Source organism: Dendrobates tinctorius, unplaced genomic scaffold, assembly GCF_039654945.1.
Source record: "Dendrobates tinctorius isolate UK_male_01 unplaced genomic scaffold, ASM3965494v1 ptg000060l, whole genome shotgun sequence".
NCBI classification, from domain to species: domain Eukaryota; kingdom Metazoa; phylum Chordata; class Amphibia; order Anura; family Dendrobatidae; genus Dendrobates; species Dendrobates tinctorius.
The window spans coordinates 7,039,891-7,056,025 of NW_027361728.1; the positions used below are offsets into that span (position 1 = coordinate 7,039,891).

The 16,135-nt window shown below is 42.4% G+C and overlaps 1 protein-coding gene across 1 annotated transcript in view; it reads right to left on the minus strand.

Moving 5' to 3' along the window:
- Nucleotides 1-822: 822 nt before the first annotated feature.
- Nucleotides 823-16,135, minus strand: part of LOC141092483 (probable cation-transporting ATPase 13A4) — a 198,571-nt gene continuing 183,258 nt past the window's right edge. Inside the window, exons 26-30 of the mRNA XM_073578654.1 lie at nt 14,922-15,096; nt 12,877-13,049; nt 9,938-10,026; nt 8,425-8,505; nt 823-2,027 (exon numbers count right to left, since the gene is read on the minus strand). Coding sequence (XP_073434755.1) covers nt 1,779-2,027; nt 8,425-8,505; nt 9,938-10,026; nt 12,877-13,049; nt 14,922-15,096 — 767 coding nt within the window. The 3' untranslated portion in view covers nt 823-1,778. The remainder of the gene's footprint in view (nt 2,028-8,424; nt 8,506-9,937; nt 10,027-12,876; nt 13,050-14,921; nt 15,097-16,135) is intronic.

The following is a 16,135-nucleotide window of genomic DNA, read 5'->3' on the forward strand; positions in this document are numbered from 1 at the left end:
TGAAGCAGGAAGAGAGCAGCGCTGACAACATGGAACAAGCAGGGGAGCTGCAGAGACGAGCGCCAGGTCCGGGTGAGTATGACCGGGGGGAAGCATAGTCACCTGTCCCTGCGCTCTGCTGTCTTGCGTCCTCTGCAGTGACATTCAGGTCAGAGGGTGCGATCGTGCCCTCTGCCTGCACAGTCACTGCAGAGCCCGCAATGCTGATGAGCAGGGGGCAGTGACGGAGGTGAGTATACAGGTTTTTTTATGTATCGGAGGCAGCGGCAGCAGCAGCAATATGATGGGGCTACTCACTGTGCAGCATAACTGGGGCCACTCACTGTGCAGATAACTAGGGCCAATCACTGTGCAGCAAAGCTGGGGCCACTCACTGTCCTCATTATCTGGGGCCACTCACTGTGCAGCATTATCTGGGGCCACACACTGTGCAGCATTATCTGGGGCCACTCACTGTGCAGCATTATCTGGGGCCACACACTGTGCAGCATTATCTGGGGCCACACACTGTGCAGCATTATCTGGGGCCACACACTGTGCAGCATTATCTGGGGCCACTCACTGTGCAGCATTATCTGGGGCCACTCACTGTGCAGCGTTATCTGGGGCCACACACTGTGCAGCATTATCTGGGGCCACTCACTGTGCAGCATTATCTGGGGCCACACACTATCCAGCATTATCTGGGGCCACTCACTGTGCACCCTCGGCTTATACGCGAGTCAATAAGTTTTCCCAGTTTTGTGACAAAATTAGGGGGGTCGGCTTATACACGGGTCGGCTTATACACAAGTATATACAGTATTTATACACAAAACAGCACAGAATTTAATAGATTTTAATGATAACACACAAGATAAGCTAGGCTTCATAAGCCAGAGGTACTCAATGATTTTACAAAATTACATTGATAACTTCAGTGAGATTATGAAAGTTGTACTTGGTCCTAAAGTGGACATAGTGATGTCTCCTACAAGTTGACAGCTGTTCTGTACATATATAAAAAGGTTTGCACATGTAGAAATCACAGGAACGTGGGATGCCGTCATGGAGAGGAGGCAGATCAAGAGTTAACAGGTTTATTAACAGCACGTATACTCCGCACAGGGAGTGGAAGGTCACGGGAGCTTGTTAGGGAGAAGGGCAGTACTGTGAGCTTGGAAGAGGTAGGTCAGGAACAAATGATAGTTCGAGCCGTCTCTTTCCTTCCAAACTTCACATTTTTGCTTAGCTTTTTCCTTATCAGTTAAATAATATAAAATGTTTTTATTTAATGTGGTAAGAAAAACATGCAAACTTGGCGGCTGGTAAAAGGGACGGTCTTCAGTGTTGTCATGTGTTTTAGTAATTCATCTCATTTTCCACAAGTCTGAAGGCTCATTTCTTAGATCTCTGTAATGCGGAGCTCCTTTGTTAGTGCTACTAAACATTTATAAGTTGACAGCTAGGTGTTACCAATTGCCAGTGCGTTTTTTCATCATCTGACACCGTCCAATCAGAGATAATAATATCAGGCTTGGTGGAGATACGCCCTTTTGACAAGCGGAATGGTAACTCCTAGTTGCCAATGAATCTATTAGTTTCTAAAAGGAAATTTAAGAAGAATTGCACAAACAAGTGTCCGAAAAAAAAAAAGATGCTCCAAACTAGTATTTGGTAAAACAGCCATATCAGGAGAGCCAACAAGTCTTTTTTAACCCTCTTTGAATATGTGCAAACTGTTCCAAATGCAGATGGATTTTTGGCATCGCTTTGGTTCTGAGCAGTGTAGACACTGATTATGGTCGACGCTCAGTTCCATTGTAAAGAGTTTGCTCTGTTTCGGCAAAAAACATTGGGTTATCATATACACATTTCTGTACATCTTTTCCAAGTTCTGATTGGTTAGAGTAGTAAGTTTGGCTTATTGGGGGCCACATTGGGTCATCACACAGAGCTCTTTCCAACACTCTATACTGACTCCTTGATCGGTAGTTAAAACATGATTTTATCATTAGCCACAGTCTTCGGTTTTCAATAAATCCTTCCTGTAAGATAGTGGAATATATTATTGTTACTATTTGCCTTGCATCCATAGACTGTCTCTATATGTGCACAGATATGTAAAATTACATTTATTCCTGTATGTGAATGACAAGGCTGCCACTATCTGAATAAGGATTTATCCAATTCCTATTCAATGTTATAAGGAAGTATAAAGTATAAATCCAACTTCAGTTTGCTCCCCCTATTGGTAACCTTGTGGTGCACATATTTAACAACTGTATGTGCTGTATAAAGGGAACAATCTTTGTATCATAGATAGTTGAGAATCATGTCACAAAATAGTACTAAATTTATCTACTTAGCTCAGGTTAAACATTTTGAAAAAACTTTTCCCATTCCCTGCTATCAATTAAAGGTACATTTCTCGCTTTTTAAATGTTTTCATGGGCATTGTTCATTTTAATGGAATTTAAATAAATACACACATGGTCAAAATTGTTGGTATCTGTCACGGCCCCCGTCGCGCCCCTGTGTACTCACCTGCTCACTCCCGCACCGCAGCCTGTCTCCTCCCGTCAGCCACGGTGTCCTCCTCTGACCGGCTCGCGGCTTGCGACATCACTGCATGTTTTGCGCATGCGCCGTCTCCCCCCACCTCCTTGTGCTCCGGCGGTGCCCTGACCTGGAAGCACCGCCGGACCAATGGGGGGCCTGTCCTAGGGTATTTCAGACCACCCTCTCATAATGGAGGTGCTTGATCTTCGTGTTTCTACCTGCATGCTAGGCCGTCTCCTGTGCCCTGTACTCTGTTCTCTGTGCTCTGTGCCCCGTGCTCTGCTCTCCTGTGCTTCCTCCATGAAGTCCCTGCTCCGTTCTGCTGTCCGTGCCTGTATCCTGCCTTCCTACTCCGGTCCTGCAGTCCCTGCTCCGTCCTGCTGTCCATGCCTGTATCCTGCCTTCCTACTCTGGTCCTGCAGTCCCTGCTCCGTCCTGCTGTCCATGCCTGTATCCTGCCTTTCTACTCCGGTCCTGTGCCTTTGCTCCGTCCTGCTGCCTGTGGATTCCTCCTGCCGTCCTACTCCGGTCCTGTGTCCCTGCTCCGACATGCTGTCCGTGTCTATCTCCTGCTCAGTGGCGGATTAAGTGGACTATGGGCCCGGGGCTGTTCATAAAACCTGGGCCCCTGTACCCCCCTTCCCACTTGAGCGCTGCGGTCCCCGTGCGGGAATTGACAGCCGTACGGACCGCAGCACTTGGTTTGCTGCGGGTCCATACGGAAAACCCGCCACCATTCCACCACGTGTGGACATGGCCTAAAAAGATGTTGCACATAAGCTGTAGGCCTACGGCCAATACGCACAAAATCGCCCAACGTGATCCTGGCCATAGGGGATCCACTTTAATGTCCCCACTTTAATTTGAAGTCCCCTTACTTCATCCATTGCAGTCCCCTATCACCCACTCACTTCATCTGCAGTGCCGCTTCATCATTTGCAGCCCCTTATCCCCCCTTCCATTTTATCATGTGCAGTCCCCTTCCCCCCCAACTTCATGTGCAGCCCCACTCCCCCATCATCATGTGCAGTTAATTTTACCCCCACATCATGTGCAGTCCCCCTTACCCCCAATTCATCATGTGCAGTCCCCCTTACCCCCAATTCATCATGTGCAGTCCCCCTTACCCCCAATTCATCATGTGCAGTCCCTCTTACCCCCAATTCATCATGTTCAGTCCCACTTACCCCTTAATTCATCATGTGCAGTTCCCCTTACCCCCAATTCATCATGTGCAGTCCCACTTACCCCTTAATTCATCATGTGCAGTCCCCCTTATCCCCCACTTCATCATGTGCAGCCCCACTCACCCCCCCTTCATCATATGCAGCCCCACTCACCCCCCTTCATCATGTGCAGCCCCACTCACCCCCCTTCATCATGTGAAGCCCCCACTCATCCCCCTTCATCCTGTGAAGCCCCCACTCACCCCCTTTCATCATATACAGCCCCCAGTCACCCCCCTTCATCATATACAGCCCCCAGTCACCCCCCTTCATCATATACAGCCCCCAGTCACCCCCCCTTCATCATATACAGCCCCCAGTCACCCCCCCTTCATCATATACAGCCCCCAGTCACCCCCTTCATCATATACAGCCCCCAGTCACCCCCCCTTCATCATACACAGCCCCTGGGCCCGGGTGCCACTGCCAGCTGGAGCTGCCGCAGCAGGAGCCGCCAGCACCACCACTCACTGTCTTGGAGTTGGAGCAAGGACTGATGAGCCTCACTCAGCGAGCCGCAGTGCCAGCCACTCACTAGGTGTCAGGACTCAGGTCAGGAGATGTGCGACAGTGCGCCGCCCGTCGCTGATGTCCGGTCACCGCCCGGTCCCTCCATGTCCAGAGAGAGGCGCGCAGCACGCTTCACAAGCTCCTGCTTCCTCCTTCCGCCCCGTCCTGTCTCCGCCTCGTCACTTCCTCCCTGCGTCGCACACGTGACAAGAGACAGGGGAGGGGAGCGCTCCATGGTCTCCACCAATCAAACGACACTCCTGGGCTGCTGCTGGACTGCGATTGGCTAATGGCATGCGTCTCCTGCCGGCGCCATTGATTCAGATTCAAGGTCGCATTCCCCAGCAGTCAGACAGTGTGTCACCGTGTGTGGGCCCTTCCGTCACGTCAGGGCCCCGGCACTTGCCCGGGTACGCCGGGTGCTGATGCCGGGCCTGAGCCCGCCCCTGCCCCTGGGCCCCCAAAAAACCTAGGGCTCGGGGCGACCGCCCCATCCGCCCCTATTAAGATCCGCCATTGCTCCTGCTGTCCTACTCTGGTCACGTCACCTGTGTCCTACTCTGTCCTGGTGCTCGTGGTACTTCGCACTTAGTCTTACTCCAGTCCATTTCGAGCGCCCCTCTTGGTACTGGCTGCCGTGGCATTCGAACCACTGGCCCTGCTCCTAACGATCCCTGTATAGGGGTCGGCTCCACCTGGTTACCTGCCCCGGGACCGCTCGATGCCAAGGTCCAGAGGGTCCACTCCTGGAGTCTTGCCTCGCCAAGCCAGGACGCTAACAGTATCCTTCTTTAATGACAGAAAAAACCCCAATGGTCACAGAAAGAACTTGAATCTGACAAAAGTAATAATAAATAAAAAATCTATGAAAATGAACAAATGAAAGTCAGACATTGCTTTTTAACCATGCTTTCACAGAATTAAAGAAAATATATAAAACTCATGAAATAGGCCTGGACAGAAATGGTACCCCTGAAAATAATGTGACAAAAGGGACATGTTAAATCAAAGTGTGTCCACTAATTAGCATCAAAGGTGTCTACAATCTTGGAATTGGTAAGTGGGCCTGTATAGAGGGCTACAGATACTCACTGTACTGTTTGGTGACATGGTGTGTATCACACTCAACATGGACCAGAGGAAGAGAAGGAAAAAGTTGTCTCAGGAGATTAGAAAGAATATTATAGACAAACATATTAAAAGTAAAAGTTATAAGACCATCTCCAAGCAGCTTGATGTTTCAGTGACTACAGTTGCACATATTATTCAGAAATTTAAGCTCCATGGGACTGTAGCCAACCTTCCTGAACGTGGCCGCAGGAGGAAAATTGATGACAATTCTAAGAGACGGATAATACGATTGGTAACAAAAGAGCCCAGAAAAACTTCTAAACAGATTAAAGGTGAACTTCAAGCTCAAGGAACATCAGTGTCAGATCGCACCATCCGTCATTGTATGAGTCAAAGTGGATTTCATGGGAGACGACCAAGGAGGACACCATTGTTGAAAAATAATCATAAAAAAGCCAGACTCGAATTTGCCAAACTACATGTTGACAAAGCTTCTGGGAGAATGTCCTATGGACAGACGAGACAAAAATGGAACTTTTTGGCAAGGCACATCAGCTTTATGTTCTCAGACGAAAAAATGAAGCATATCAAGAAAAGAACACTGTCCCTACTGTGAAACATCAACGAGGCTCTGTTATGTTCTGGGGCTGCTTTGCTGCATCTGGCACAGGGTGTCTAGAATCTGTGCAGGGTACAATGATATTGCAAGACTATTTTAGAGAGAAATGTGCTGCCCAGTTTCAGAAAGCTTGGTCTCAGTCACAGGTCATGGGTCTTCCAACAGGATAATGACTTAAAGCACACAGCTAAAAACACCCAAGAATGGCTAAGAGGAAAACATTGGACTATTCTGAAGTGGCCTTCTATGAGCCCTGACCTAAATCCTATTGAGCGCCTTTGGAAAGAGCTGAAACATGCCGTCTGGAAAAGGCAGCCTTCAAACACGAGACAACTGGAGTAGTTTGATCTTGAGGAGTGGGCCAAAATACCTGACGAGAGGTGGAGATGTCTCATTGACTTTTACAGGAATCGTTTGATTGCAGTGATTGCCTCAAAAGGTTGTGCAACAAAATATTAAGTTCAGGGTACCATCATTTCTGTCCAGGCCTATTTCATGGGTTTTATTTTTATTTTTTTATTCTGTGGAAGCATGGTTGAAAAGTAATGTCTGACTTTCATTCGTTCATTTTCATAGATTTTTTATTTATTATTACTTTTGTCAGATTCAAGTTATTTCTGTCACCATTGTGGGTTTTTCTATCATTAAATGTGGGGTACCAACAATTTTGACCACGTGTGTATTTCTTTTATTTATTGGATGGACGTGCTGTTTTCCCTCTCCCTCTCCTGTGTGTTGCTTCACCAACTGGACCTAGAATCCACTTGTCACAAGTTTCCCAGCTACCCGCACAACCAGAAAATGTGGTGAGCTCCCTCTTGCTCCTACAATTTTCTTTTCCTTAAATGCATATATTTTGGCAAAAAAACATTTTTGCAAAAGGATTTTCTACTTCTAAGTATCACAACAACATACACAGTAAACTGTGGGATGCACTATCTCTGACAAAGGGTTTGTAATCCATACATTCATTCTCCTAAGCTACCTTGGAAGATACTATATGCCCATATCAAAGTTACAGTTTGTTGTGGCTGTACATTAATTTAATATATAGTTCCAGAGAAGAAAGATAAAGATTACAAATCCTTGCATGAGACTGAGCTCATTTTTGGATTTAATTATAAGCCCATTCTGCAATATGCTATGCATTGTGGTACGTAGAGGCTGCAGAAGCCAAATGGTTCAAAACTTTGAATGAACCCCAATTTGCAAAACTTATGTTCAGTCAAAAATACATATATATATAAGTAAAATAAATGCCCCAAAGCGTCCATATCATTTAAGCACAGATGTCTGTATTCATTATAACAAATAAAATAAATCAATCTCAAATGTGGAAAAGTATCCTTTAAGAAGTATTATTTTTTTTGTAACAGGTTTTGCTATGATAGCATCTGAAGATTTATTGTACTTTATATTTTTATTTTGTTTTATTTTTTTTTTCTCCAAGGGTGCACAAGGGTGTTTATTTTGTGAACAGTTTAATTGTCTAAATATTCTATCCGGCATATTTATCGTGTGTCACAGAAACATGTAAACTATGCTTAATCGTTCCACTATAATTATTGAATTGCTTTCATACAGCAAAGGTACAGTGAATGCTAAAGGAAGACAAAAATAGCCTATTGTTCACTATTGAGCAGTAGAAAGTGTAAAGAAGCTTAGTTGAAATGAAAGAAAGTAATGTAAACCTGAGCAAGAAATGATTGACATCTCTTCTCCAGAATACTAGAAAACTAATGTCAGTTAATGCCAGCACAAATTACTACAAAATACAATGTTGTCCCACTAATAGCGGCAGACCATGTGGATGCTATGGGGTCCGTGAGTCTGGGGTGCCAGCGCCATAAGCCCAACTTTCAACTGTATCTGCATCCTGGATGCAGATACAGCTGAAAAACAATGATGAATGAGGGACTACAGATACCAGAGCAATGGGGGAATGGGGAGAAGTGATTATTTGTTTTTTTTAATCAATGAGCACTTTGTGGGGCCATCATACTATGTGATATGTTACTTATGGGGTCATCATACTATGATAAGCATATTTATGAGGCTATCATACTATAGGGAGGGCTATTTATGAGGCTACAATTTGCTATTTTGTTATATTATGTGAAGGACTATTAATGGAACCATCATACATCATACTATGTAGAGATCTATTTATTGGGCCATCATAATATGTTGATGACTCTTTATGTGGCCATTATACTATGTGAATGACTATAAAGGGCCAGTATAATGTGTTGTGTGGGGGTTGTTTGTGTGTAGACACACTACGAGGGCTTCAATAGAGGGGTTACATTAAGACTTTTGCAGTAGGGCCCCATGATTTCTATGTATGTCCCTGACAAAATATGTCCATTTAAGACCAACAGTAATAATAGCAATAAAAACAACCAAGATAATTGCACAGTTGCACTGTGTTAAAAGAAATAAAATAAGAAGTATTACCTCAACTAGATAGGAAGCCACAAAAAGAGCAGCCACCATTATTATGGTATTCCACCTCCAGTAATATGGCGTGCAGACAAGCTGTGTAGGAAAATAAACAAAACTAATGTTATGTTTCATTTTTCCAGCAACTAATACAATTGTCACTTATGTAATTTGCAGGCCTAATTAGGCTCCAACAATAGGATTTCACAACAGTAAAAAGTTAAATAAAACTTTGTTAGTAGAAGTTGAATAGACAGCACAAAGCAGAATAGCCTCTCTACAGTAACGTAAGTTGATCTGAACCTAATGACATGTATATATATATATATATATATATATATGTATATATTTGAAAATATGATGGAGATAGCTACAGATAATTCATTTTTCAAAAAATAGATACCATGGACAGGCTAAGCCACCCTTTTTACCAGATACAGGTGCTTACCCTGGACTTCACACTTAAGCTCCTGTACAGAGAGCTGGACTTAGGGTACCTTTACATTTAGCGACGCACCAGCGCTCCTGACAGCCATACGACCTGGTAAGGATCACTGGTGCGTCGCTAAATGATCGCTAGTAAGCTGTTAAACAGTCAGATTTACCCAACGATGCAGCAACGATCTCTGCGGTCATTGGGACCTTGTCACACAGCAGCTATTCTGACGACTCCCGCCTGCGTCCATGATGTCTGAGTCGCCAACGAGGTCGCTCGTCAGTGTCAAACACAGTAATGCATGCGGGCCATCGGGACACCAGCGATCAAAAAATGGCCCAGGACATTCGAGCTCGATCAGCTACATCGCAGCGGGGGCCTGGTCGCTGCTAAGTGTCACACGTAACGAGATCGCTGGCGAGGTCGCTGTTACATCACAAAATCGGTGACGCTTCAGCGATCTCGCTAGCGATCTCACTTACAGTGAAGAACCCCTTACACAGAGGCCCCAGGTTTGAGGTCACAGAGCCAGCTGCTGGTTTGTGTTGCATGCTGGCAGAAAGAATAGTCTGGTAGCCAGGTATGCACCAGGACATACATGTAGTGACAAAATCATAAGGCAATGAAATAGTCAGTAAACAAGGCAAGGTCAGAATCAGGAATATCCATTGGGAATAAAATTAAAGCACACAGGCGTCCTCAAATTAAAATTGTCAAATGATAGTAAAGTTTCAGGAGCTCAAATCAGCCTAGGCAACATAGCAGAGAGCAAACACTGGCAGAAGTTAACTCTTGAACTCCCAGCATGAGTGTAACTACAAATTCCAGAAGCCACAGAAATAAAGTTGTTGCCCATGTTGTTCATGATGAGAGCACAGCGCCGCCCGGCGACAGAAGAAGTGACAGGAGGTTCAGGAACCAATACCGCTTTCACACGAGTGTTTTAATCCCCAACATTTTAGAAGGTAGAGGACAGCCAAGAAACAATCTCTAATATTAGTTACTGTAAGTTAGTGGAATAAGCAAAAAACACAAATAGGCTCATTACAGTCTATATAATACAGTATACATAAATGTAAAAGTGGTTCTCACCTCCATATTCTTATACACGGATTCAATATTCACAAAATAGACAAATAAGTAGGCAATCAGTTGTGCAATCATTATTATGGTAAACACATCTGCAAATGAAAAATGGAAACATAAAACATTGAAATGTTAGCATGGAGATTAGTACTTTAGATTTCAATCTAGAACAACTGTGGCATCATTGACCTGTACAATAAGAAAAGAAAATGTACCTCCTGCTTTCAATATTGTAAAAAAAATCTATAGATATAAAAAGGATTACAAGAGAGCCATTACTCAATATGTAAAAATAACAAATAATATCTAACTAGCTTGGCCCATGCAAAACTTTTGCACATTGGTCATCGGGGGCGCAGGCAATTTCAGAAAAAGCAAGCTGGTCAAGTGTAAATGTATTTCATGAGCTGATGAACACAGACAGGTATTTATATATGCAGATTGGTAATACAATAAATTGGATTGATAAGTAGAGGCCAAAAAATGTCTTCCGGTTGAGGAGCCACCTGCAGGTCATTGTGTTTTTCTGAAGGTTTATGAAAATGAATGTTTAAACTGTATTTAGTGATAAAATTGTGAATGTGTGGTTTGTTTGGCTCTTTTCTTGCTGAAGGGGGCAAGTTTACCTTTCAAATGGTGTATCATTTGTGTGTGGGGCGAAGTAATCAGTGAAAAAGCAGTGCATGTATACAAATGTATTTGCATATGTGACTCACCTGCAGTGAAGTGTGCAATCCTCCAATGTGCCTGAAATAGGCTGGGCAAGCACTTGGGCAAGCTGGAAAGACCCCCAAGTCAAATGATTGGATTTGTTTGTGATGTCTGTAATCAGCTTTGTGGTAGTGTGCTTTTGGGTAGTGTGCTGCCATCTGCAGGTCATTTGACCTTTGAAATGGTGTATCATTTGTTTGTGTGGGTGGAGTATGAATGGAGCAAATGTGTAATTCAATAGGCAGTGCATGTTTACAAATGTGTTTGCATATGTGCCTCACCTCCAGTGAAGTGTGCAATCCTCCAATTTGGCAGAAATAGGCTGGCCAGCAGTTTGGCAAGCTGGCAAGCCCACAAGGCAAATGTTTAGATTTGTTTTTGGTGTCTCTAAGCAGAATTGTGGTAGTGTGCTTGGGGTAGTGTGGTGCCACCTGCAGGTCATTTTTCCTTACTACAGATTTATGAAAATTAATGTTTAAACTGTATTTTGTGATCAAATCGTGGATGTGTGGTTTGTTTGGCTATTTTCTTGCTGAATGAGTCAAGTTTACCTTTCAAATGGTGTATCATTTGTGTGTGTGGGTGCAGTATGAACGGAGATACAAAGTAATCACTGAAAAACAGTGTTAAGAAATAATAGCATAGATACCTACAATACATTACTATACAGTGCCTAAGTAAATACCATTAAGGATTAACTAAATAATTCCTAATAACTCCAGTCATAAAGAAATCTGTTACCAGCCATTTATAAATCTAAATAATCCTACTACTATATGATTAATTTTGATTAATTTCAGATGGCAGGTGAACATAAATTTCTCTTTCAGTTGGGGAGGTTGATGGGCTCTTATGCACATTCATGTGCTTCCCCAAAAATAAGACCTACCTTGAAAATGAGCCCTAGTGTGATTTTATAGGATGCTTGGAGTATGCTTGGAATATGAACCCTGTTAAAAACATAAGCCCTAGTTACAGTCAGGGCAGTCATAAGAGGGGTACATACTGGGAAATTCCCTAAGGTCCTCACCTCTTACGAGGACCCAGCATTTCTATTCTGAGGTTAAGACTACTTAAAGGGGTTGTCCGGGCTTTTCACATAAACTCAGTGCATATCTGGGCTGCAGAATGCTGACAATAAGTAATTTACCTTCTGTGGCCAGTTTGCAGCGTTTCCAAGATATGATCTCTTTCTTCTATGAAAAATGTCCAGGGGGGTGTGTTCTGGCATTGAAATGAGAACTGGTCGTTTCCTCTTCACTAGTTTCACTTTCCATAGATCACTGTTCAGTGTGTGTCTGGGGGAGGAGCAGCTGGGTGGTTCTGCTCTATGCACTGAGACTGCTAGAGGGGGAGGATTTGTTACTGTGTGAGGAGGGATAGGCTTGTTCATGTGGTCGGGGAGGGCCTGTTGCTATGGAGGGTGGGGTTGTTGCTACAGATGGCATGTTTTTAGTAGAGTAGGAGGAAACGACCAGTTCTCATTTCAATGCCAGAACACACCCCCCCTGGACGTTTTTCTTACAAGCAAGAGCTGATATCTAGCAAATCCTGCAAATTGGTGACAGAAGGTAAATTACTTATTGTCAGCATTCTGCAGCCCAGATATGCACTGAGATTATGTGAAAAGCCCAGACAACCCCTTTAAGGATCTTTGGTTACTTTGATGTCACCAAAGGTCTTTTAACTGCAGGAATCTAGAGGAACTGAAGTGGAGACATGATGGTAATAGGGGCTGGTGTTAGGTGGAGAATTGAGAAATTGCCCAAGATCCTCACTCTCTTAAGGACACCCAGCATTTCTATCGTGAAGTTAAGACTTCTTAGGATCTTTGGTGACATCATGGTCATATGACCATAATGTCACCAAAGGTCTTTTAACTACAAGAGTCTAGAGGAACTCAACAGAAGACAGGCCAGTGTGCATGTGCAGTGTGTTTATAAACGTGTATGTGCAGCATGTGTTTATATACAGTACATGTGTATGTACAGTGTATGTGATTACAGGATTATACTGTGTTTGAATAAATAAAGATTTTTTTCTTCAAGAATAAATGTGGATGCTGACCATGGGAAAAAATAAGGCATTCCCTGAAAATAAACCCTAATCCACCTTTCAGAACAAAAATGAAATAAGACCCTGTCTTAATTTTGGGGAAACACGGTGTTACAATGGATTGTCCAGTTTACAAATATTGCAAAATAACGGCTTTAATTGTCACATTTTATACTTACAGTTAGTGTAGATTGGTTTTCTGAACGGTCTTGCTTTGCAAAATACGAATTCTACAATAATGAGATTCATCCCACTTATGAACCACATAGTGGTCGTTATAAAATTTCGATTAACCAAGACAGCCTCATCTACAGTACTGTTCAGTGCACTGTGATTCGAAGTAAGACATCCACTGCAAAAGAGAATGGATCCCAAAATAGGTAAAATAATCTATAAAAATTCTACAGTAAAAAAGTTTTTTTACAGGTGTGAAAAAAATTATGCATAGTAAAAACTTTTAAAAAATAAAAGCTTTAATGCTTTAGTTTTTATCAATTAACAAAATGCAAAGTGAATTAACAAAACAGAAATCTAAATCAAATCAAATCAATATTTGGCGCAACTGCACTTTCCCTTCAAAACAGCATCAAAGCATCAATTCTTCTAGGTTTACTTTCACGAAATTATTGAAGGAACTCAGCAGAGAGGTTTTTCTAGATATCTTGGTGAACTAACCACAGATCTTTTGTCAACTAAGGCTTGAGAAAATCCTTCTGTCTCTTCATGTAATAAATACAGACTTTATGATTTTGAGATCAGAGCTCTGTAAGGGCCATGCCATCACTTTCAGAACTCCTTGCTCTTATTTACACTAAAGAATGTTCTTAATGACACCTACCCAATTTTTTTCTACTGTAATGTATACAAATACAATATTAGTATATAGCTGGAACATGTCTCTTCATGTAATGGTTTTCCTTATTCTTATCTTAACATCCATGTTGAAGTTTCAGACTAAATTCAGTAAAACCACAAAGTGATACCAAGAATTACCTTTGCTGTGGCAGATAAGTTCAGAGTTACCGGCCTCACAAAATGCAAATTAACAGCACTTCAGATAAATGATGCACAGATATCAAGTAGCAAAACACTCATCAACATCAGCTGTCTAGAGGAGGCTGGGAGAAGAAGGCTTTTATGGTCAAATTGCTGCAAAGAAACCACTACTGAGGACCACAAACAAGAAGAGACAAGCCACAACAAAACTAGACATTAGATAACTGGAAATTTGTACTGTGGTATGATGAGTCAAAATTTGAGATTTTTGATACCAACTGGCATGTCTTTGTGAGATGTAGAAATGGTGAGCAGATGGTTTCTACATCTATGTGGCCCACTGTGAAGCCTTCAGTCTGTATCTACAAAGTGCACATTTCAGTTAAGAATGTAGAAAACCACTGGATGAGCAGGTGTGTCCAAACTTTTGACAAGTGCAGTAAATAATTTAATTTTAACAATGAATGCTGGCTAAATTGTATAAGTAACTTCACTGCACACTCCCAAAATGATGCAACTAAAAATATCTTTATTTTGTAACTCCGCAGGGTTTTTGAAAATTAATTCAGTACTGTTCATTGTTTCCCTCTCCTGAATCTTTGTCACGGTGTTGCATTTTTGGAATTTAAGAAACTTTGGGTTGAATGTGGCTGCTCTGATGTGAAAAGAGAGACGTTGTGCAGTGTTGGGAGACTCAAAACATCTTATCTAGTCTCCTATATAACTGAATTACTTTTCATTCACCCAGTAGTATTGCAAAATAAAGATCCTTTAATTTGCATAATTTTGGGAATGTGCAGTGAAGTTACTTTTATGTGTCATGGGACCCATTCTGATCTGCTTGCAGCCCCATCCCATTGACACAGAGTGCACCCCAAATTATTCTTACTTGCTAGCAATATTATGATATGATGTGTATAGTAGTAGTCTAAATCTTGTTTCATATTTTTTTTTATCTTTTTAGAAGGTATTAGACAATCTCGGCTTACAGGGGTTATGTATCATGCTCCATTGATTTACAGGGTAGCAACCTACCCTGAACTAAAGAAATGTATTATTCATTGTGGAGAACATCAATTATGCATAATTGTTAGTGAAAGATTAAACTTTTCTACAAATTTAATGTCCAGCTTGTTCTGGTGTCATTTTAATTCAGCATATAATAAATGTTAACACAACCAGCACCATCCTTTCTCTCCATCTATATACAGAGGTAATATAAATTTACCTGAAAACATCATAGTCATCATGAAATGGCTGCTTCTGAACCACTGTGAAAGCAATTGTTTGCACAATCAAACTAAAGATGGTGTGCAGAACCATTGACAATAACAAAGGTGGAGAAATGAGCTGTCCAGAAGGCCGATAAGGAGCCAATTTCAGAGCGGGGCCAGTAAGACTCACTGAAAAAGAATATTATCCCGTAAGTAAATGACAGCACAATTTAATTAGTAACCAACAAATTTCCATCAACCATCTACTGTGAGAGTGTGTGCAAGTAATTGACTTCCTTTTGAGGCACACAGAACATTTAAAGTACACTGCTCAAAAAAATAAAGGGAACACAAACAACAGAATATAACTCCAAGTAAATCAAACTTCTGTGAAATCAAACTGTCCACTTAGGAAGCAACACTGATTGACAATTAATTCCACATGCTGTTGTGCAAATGGAATAGACAACAGATGGAAATTATTGGCAATTATCAACACACCCTCAATAAAGGAGTGGTCCTGCAGGTGGGGACTACAGACCACATCTCAGTACCAATGCTTTCTGGCTGATGTTTTGGTCACTTGAATGTTTTTTGTGCTTTCACACTCATGGTGGCATGAGACGGACTCTATAACCCACACAAGTGGCTCAGGTAGTGCAGCTCATGCAGGATGGCACATCAATGTGAGCTGTTGCAAGAAGGTTTTCTGTGTCTGTGGCTAGTGCTGTAGTGTCCAGTGGCTGGAGGCGCTACCAGGAGGCAGGCCAGTACACCAGGAGATGTGGAGGGGACACTACGCTGACAGACACAGCAAGCCTTGTCACAGAGTCCGTCTCATGCTACCACGAGTGTGAAAGCACAACCAATATTGAAAAGTGACCAAAACATCAGCCAGAAAGCATTGGTACTGAGATGTGGTTTGTGGTCCCCACCTGCACACCACTCCTTTATTGAGGGTGTCTTGATAATTGCCAATAATTTCCATCTGTTGTCTATTCCATTTGCACAACAGCATGTGAAATTGATTGTCAATCAGTGTTGCTTCCTAAGTGGACAGTTTGATTTCACAGAAGTCTGATTTACTTGGAGTTATATTCTGTTGTTTAAGAGTTCCCTTTATTTTTTGAGCAGTGTATTAGAAATAAATGAAAGAATTGATTTAAAAAATGGAATAAGATTTAGTTTCAGAAGCATTATTTTAATTTTCTTGAATCCAGTGGCTGCT